The 7034-nt window shown below is 36.9% G+C and overlaps 1 protein-coding gene across 1 annotated transcript; it reads left to right on the top strand.

Annotated features, from left to right (window-relative positions):
• Window positions 1–3870: 3870 nt before the first annotated feature.
• Window positions 3871–6309, top strand: LOC133668686 (MDIS1-interacting receptor like kinase 2-like). The gene is made up of 2 exons (XM_062088638.1): window positions 3871–5704; window positions 5844–6309. Exons 1-2 carry the CDS (start codon window positions 3871–3873, stop codon window positions 6218–6220), a joined length of 2211 nt encoding a protein of 736 aa, XP_061944622.1. The 3' UTR covers window positions 6221–6309.
• The last annotated feature ends 725 nt before the right edge of the window (window positions 6310–7034 follow it).

Here is a 7034-nt window from a genome sequence, read left to right on the forward strand (position 1 = left end):
CCAATAAGAAAGCTCCCAAAAGATACTTCGCTTTAACCAATTATAGGTCAAACCAAAACCAAGAAACTTCTGTTTACCTGATTGGAGACCAAACACAATATCACTGTACTCTAATACAACATCATGCAATTCTTCACTAGAAAGACGTGGGGGTGCAACATCCTTTTCAACTCTACCAACAAAGAAATCTTTTCTGTTCTTTCTATACCTGTGATTATGTGGCAAGTAACGACGGTGACAGTAAAAATAAAAGCTTTACCTTCGTTTGTCAGGGTGAATGCCTTGTTATTTTTCATGCAGTATGTACATGCTAGTTTCCCATGCGTGCTCCAACCAGAAAGTATGCCATAGCTGGAAAATCATTAATAGTCCACATCAAAGCCGCCCTCATAAGAAAATTTTGTTTCCTCGATATATCATAAGTCAAAGCTCTGGAGGACCATAACTACGCCAACTCATCAATCAACGGTCGAAGACAACATCTATATTCCGGCCCGGGCTGCTTGGACCTGGTATGACCATAGATAAAAACATGAACTCCAGTCTCATACACATCCCTGATGGCAAGTTATAAACCGTCAGTATGATTGGCCAACAAGAATAAGGAGCAATAAATGACCCGAATGGGTTGAATCTGTCTATACACAACCCAAGATGTGCGTTCCTTGATTCAGCTGAAAAGTGAGGATGCACACTGTTAAAGTGTTTCCACGCTTCGCCGTCAGAAGGATGCACCATCACTCCATCAACCACATCATGTGATTGATGCCATGTCATGTGCTCAGCAGTCCTTGGTGACATGAATAACCTCTACAGTGTAGATGTGATTGAGAAATATCTAAGTTTTTTATATGCCACTAGAGTCTTTTCCCTACCAGTTCTGGGTTTGTAACGGGAATGTACGTATGTCATGCACTCGGTCATCTCAGCATTTTCAAGGGCGTATAACATGCAGAAGTTAGGACACATGTCAATTTTTTGGTATCCTAAACCGAGGGGTTTCATCATGTACTTCGCAGCATAGAAGTTTTCTTTTAGCCTGTTCCCTTTAGGTAAAATGCTTCTCGCCCATTCAATAATCTTGTTATACCCGGCCTCACTTAACCCGTGATCTGACTTGATGGTGAACACCTGTGCTACGACCAATAATTTACGTACTGTGGTTCATGTAGCCATCCCATAATGGTTCGTTAGAATCTTTCAACAAATCAAAAAACCTAGTTGCATTTGCATTAGGTTCTTCTTTTACAATTGGACATTAACTGACATTACCTTGATTCATTCTCATTGCATCCATAACCATATTCCTGTAAGGATTAATGTTGTCATTTGCCGCTTCATGCATGTTGCTAGCACTAGAAGTTGACACAACCACCTTTCTCCCATTCTCCTCTTACTAACAAATACTTTTTTGTATGCATACCAACACTGGTAATTCTCCATAAACCCTTTGTATAGAAGATGCATCGTTGCAACATATGAATGCAGATACTTTTTATTTTGACACTTCCTGCATGGATACCTAATACCGCCTCTAGTAAAATTTCTAGGAATAGATGTTTTGAAATTAATAAAACCCTGAACCCCGTTACAATAATCCATCTTCCGCAATCCTTGGGGTGAATCTCGATACATCCATGAACGATCATTCATGACTTCTATCGAATTTCTATAAAATTATGATGACAAAATGTATTAATTAACTATGTTAGGTAAATAAATTTGCAAAAATATTGGTTTACCTCGAGATTATCCAACAAACCAATTACAACTTCTCATAAATATTAAATATTCATTATCAATTATCAACGTCCATACAAATTAATATATATATATATATATATATATATATATATATATATATATATATATATATATATATCAATTTACAGAAATTACAACTCCGCAATACCATTGATGATAAAAATTAAAACGGACTCATTAAACAAGCTATTAATTATTTCAAAACAACACATGTAATTCAATAATTCAATAAAGTTTCAACAATTTACAAACAAATACAATCTTACAAAATCTAAAACAAGCCATAACAAGTATAAAATTATACATTCATATACTACAAGTTTGTTTGAGAAATAACAATAAACATGTACATCTACTAACAAAATACATATACTAAAAAAACAATAAAATTCACATTTAAATGTTAAAATTTAAAAAGATAGAATTACTTACAAAAACTGATAAAAATCCGTTGGTAAATCAGAACATGGATGCTGTGACGAGAAGACTTCAAGAAATATGACTTGTTGTGCTGAGAAGAGAGAGATGGTTTTTTGAGGGGGGGTGGGGGCTAGTTGTTTGCAGTTGGGGAGAGTTGAGATGGGGAAGAAGAAGGAGAAATAGGGGAGGAGAGGGTCGTTAGAGAGGGGATATATTAAGTTTTGCCGGTGGCTTCACTGACGGACCTATTCCGTCCGTGATTCCGTCTACTCATTTGATGATAAAAAGGGCACGTCACCGTACGGAGCTGCCATTTTGAATTCCTCGGTGATTTCGTTGGCATTTTCATTGGTGAATCGGTCATGTTACCGTACGGAGCTGACGTTTTAAATCCTTCAGTGATTTCGTCGGTAAAAAATACCCGCAATAACCTCCACGTCAGCGAACCACCCTTTTTTTTATATTCTCAACATTCTGTCGGTAGCTATCGACAGAATTTGGCCTGAAATTACCGACGGATTAAATTCAGTTGGTAATGGCGACCTCAAATTACCAACAGAATTATTCCGTCGGTAATTCCGTTGGTATTAAGCAAATTTCTGGTAGTGTTTATATGAAGTAATAAAAGGGAAAAAAAGATAAGATGGAAAATTTAATGAGAAGAAAGAGGATATCTTCTATAACAAAAAAAATTCAATCAAGCATAGTCAATATTGGTCAAGTGATTAATTAATTATTTTAAAGCCAGGGTGAGTGTTTAATTCATTTTACAGAGGGATTGAAAATAATAATAAATTTATTTATTTAAATTTTATGCACTATCACTAGCATAGTTAATTTCAACTTATTAGAGAAGAGATGTAATAATCAATGATTTATATAAAAAAAAACAATTCCAATCATGTTTTCCTGCCTATAAATACCTCTCCATGGAAGAGCCTAATCTACCATAGCAAACCATATCCTATGTCTCTTGAAAAACACACCATGACGACGTCCTTACTAAACAAACCATTCTTCTCCTTCTGTCTCCACATCCTGTTTTTGCTCTTTCACATATTCAACTCTTCTTCTTTCTTTGCTTTAGCTGAACACACTTCCTCCACAACTTCACTATTTGGTAATAATAATACAGAAGCTGAGGCTCTTCTCCAATGGAAAGCCAGTCTTGACAACCAAAGCCAATCTCTCCTTTTTTCTTGGGTCGGCATTAGCCCATGCATTAAATGGATTGGAATCACCTGTGACAATTCTGGAAGCGTCACCATGTTGAGCCTTGCAGACTTTGGCTTGAGAGGTACGCTTTATGATTTCAACTTCTCGGCCTTCCGTAATCTTTTTGGTCTTGACCTTCCGAACAATTCTCTTTTTGGAACCATCCCACATGAAATTGAAAAATTAAAAAAATTATCTTTCCTTGGTCTTTGTAGGAACCAACTCTCTGGTTCCATCCCTTCTTCTATTGGAAAATTAAGAAATTTATCTTTGCTTTACCTTTATCGAAACCAACTCTCTAGTTTCATTCCTCAGGAAATTGGGTTGCTAGAATCTCTAAAAGAACTTGACTTGTCAAATAATATTTTAACCGGTGAAATCCCTTATTCCATTAGAAAATTAAAAAAATTATCTTTTCTTGGCCTTTACCGGAACCAACTCTCTGGTACCATCCATTCTATTATTGGTAACATGACAATGCTCACTAAACTTTTTCTAGGCCACAATAATTTATCTGGATGTGTTCCTTCAGAAATAGGACAACTTATATCCCTTGTGGACTTGAGATTACATGAGAACAAATTTCACGGCCCATTGCCCTCAGAGATGAACAATCTCACCCATTTGAAGTATTTGTCATTGGGTATCAACGAATTCACGGGTCAATTGCCACTAGATTTATGCCATGGAGGAGTATTGGAAGACTTTACTGTTGACCACAACTATTTCTCAGGTTCAATCCCGAAAAGCTTGAAAAACTGCACTGGTTTATACCGAGTAAGCTTTGATTGGAATCAATTAACAGGAAATATTTCTGAGGTTTTTGGTGTCTATCCACATCTGGATTATATTGATTTGAGTTACAATAATTTTTATGGTGAGCTTTCTTCAAAATGGGGAGATTGTCGTAACATGACAAGCCTAAAAATCTCAAACAATAATGTTTCTGGTGAGATACCACCAGAGCTTGGGAAGGCTACTCAATTGCACTTGATAGATCTGTCATCAAATCAGTTAAAAGGAGCCATCCCAAAAGATTTAGGGGGTTTGAAGTTGTTGTACAAGCTTATTCTTAACAACAACCATCTTTCAGGTGCCGTTCCCTTAGATTTTAAGATGCTTTCCAATCTTCAAATCCTTAATTTAGCATCTAATAATCTGAGTGGATTGATTCCAAAACAACTTGGGGAATGCTTGAATTTATTGTTGCTGAACCTCAGCGGTAATAAATTTAGAGAAAGCATTCCAGGTGAGATAGGCTTTCTACTTTCTCTTGAAGATCTTGATCTTAGCTGCAATTTCCTGACTCAAGAGATACCGAGGCAACTGGGGCAACTGCAAAGGTTGGAAACTCTGAATGTCTCTTACAACATGCTTTCTGGACGGATTCCGAGCACTTTCAAAGACATGGTAAGCTTAACAACTGTGGATATATCATCCAATAAGCTACAAGGCCCCATTCCCAATATCAAAGCCTTCCACAACGCTTCATTTGAGGCATTAAGGGATAATATGGGTATATGTGGCAACGCCAGCGGTCTAAAGCCGTGCAATCTTCCAAAAAGCAGCAAAACTGTTAAGAGAAAGAGCAACAAGCTTGTGATTTTGATTGTACTCCCTCTTTTAGGAAGCTTGCTTTTGGTGTTTGGAGCTTTATTCATTCTCTGCAAAAGAGCTAGGAAGAGAAACGCTGAGCCAGAAAATGAACAAGATCGAAACATATTCACGATATTGGACCATGATGGGAAGAAGTTGTATGAGAATATCGTTGAAGCTACAGAGGAATTCAACTCCAACTACTGCATTGGCGAAGGAGGATATGGAACTGTTTATAAAGCAGTGATGCCAACAGAACAGGTGGTTGCTGTGAAGAAACTTCACCAGTCACAAACAGAAAAGTTGTTCGATTTTAAAGCTTTTGAAAAGGAAGTTTGTGTGTTGGCAAATATTCGACATCGAAATATTGTGAAAATGTATGGATTTTGCTCACATGCAAAGCATTCTTTTTTGGTTTATGAGTTCATTGAAAGAGGAAGCTTGAGAAAGATTATAACCAGTGAGGAACAAGCAATTGAGTTCGATTGGAGGAGAAGGCTAAACGTTGTGAAAGGGGTGGGTGGAGCTTTATCCTATCTACACCATTCTTGCTCTCCTCCGATCATTCATCGAGACATTACCAGCAATAATATCCTTCTGGATTTGGAATATGAAGCACACGTCTCCGACTTTGGCACAGCTAGACTGTTGATGCCTGACTCATCCAATTGGACCTCATTTGCAGGTACTTTTGGATATACTGCTCCAGGTGCGTAGCTTTATTTCAACATTAAGTTACTAATGTGTAATAGTGAAGATAATGTATAGTGTTTTTTTAGCTTTTATTATAAAGTATTTTCTTTCAACTATTTGATAAAAAACCATGCATAATCAGTTTTTTTTGGCAGAGCTAGCTTACACAATGAAGGTGACTGAAAAATGCGATGTCTATAGCTTCGGAGTGGTAACAATGGAGGTGATGACAGGAAGGCACCCAGGCGATCTCATTTCAGCACTCTTATCACCAGGATCTTCGTCATCATCGTCGTTGCCACCGATTGCTCAACATGCACTATTGAAGGATGTGTTAGACCACCGCATCTCGCTTCCTAAAAAAGGAGCAGCAGAGGGCGTTGTCCACATGATGAAAATTGCACTTGCATGCTTGCATTCCAATCCTCAATCTCGGCCTACAATGGAAAAAATTTCTTTCGAGCTTACAACTAAGTGGCCTCCACTGCCTAAGGCATTTTGCACAATAAGTTTGGGAGATCTCTTCTCATAGTGTATAGCTAGCTATTTCTATTCGATTATCAATTGGAACAATAGTTATTTGTAATATGAATTTTATCATCGAACTTTTTTTCTTTCAAATTATGTTGGCACTGTTTTATGCGTTAGAATTTGTTTTTCTTTGCTTGAAGGGTTTGATAATATTTTGATTTTAAATTATCACCGCGATGCAAAAGAAACTCTTAATCAAAGGCATGTATATATGATCTAAATGGGATTTTTGGTGCTTTACAAATGGGGGCAGGTAAGATTCAAAGTGTCGATTTGGTTATATAGTGAGAGGAGACATTACCACGAGCCTGACAGTGTTTTCTTCTCCCAAATTGTTTCCCTTGCTAGTTTTCATCACCTTCTTATTATACTGATCTTGCCTGCACGATGCCAATGCTTTCGGTTCTTGATAGCTTACTTCATTTGTCTCTTACAAATCTTGCCATATTATGTTCAAGAAGGTGTTCCCTTGAAAATAAACGAGAATATCTATGTATGCTAGCTAGCAAAATGTTTGTGCTTGCTTTCGGCTCTTTGGATGTTTGCTAATTATTACTAATTATTCTACTATTTTTAAAATACTATCATTGGACTAATAGATGCCTAATAGTGCACATTAATTTCACAGATTCTTGGAGCAAATACTAATATGGAATGTCCAATCCTGCTAAATTAACAAAGGGAGACTTGTAATCCGTACAAGTTGTGGGAATAAAAGGAAAGAGAAAGCACATCTACCTAGCTATATGTATACCTTATGTTATTGCATGCAAATATCAAGTAATTAACTTGAGGAAATTAAGGAATTGTAAGTA

The sequence above is a fragment of the Populus nigra genome, chromosome 11 (genome assembly GCF_951802175.1).
Source record: "Populus nigra chromosome 11, ddPopNigr1.1, whole genome shotgun sequence".
Lineage (NCBI taxonomy): Eukaryota > Viridiplantae > Streptophyta > Magnoliopsida > Malpighiales > Salicaceae > Populus > Populus nigra.

Coding starts and splice junctions, on each gene's coding strand:
- LOC133668686 (XM_062088638.1), top strand. CDS start 3,871: ATGACAATGCTCACTAAACTTTTTCTAGGCCACAATAATTTATCTGGA. Junction 5,705..5,843: donor TTTTGGATATACTGCTCCAG/GTGCGTAGCTTT, acceptor TTTTTTTGGCAG/AGCTAGCTTACACAATGAAG.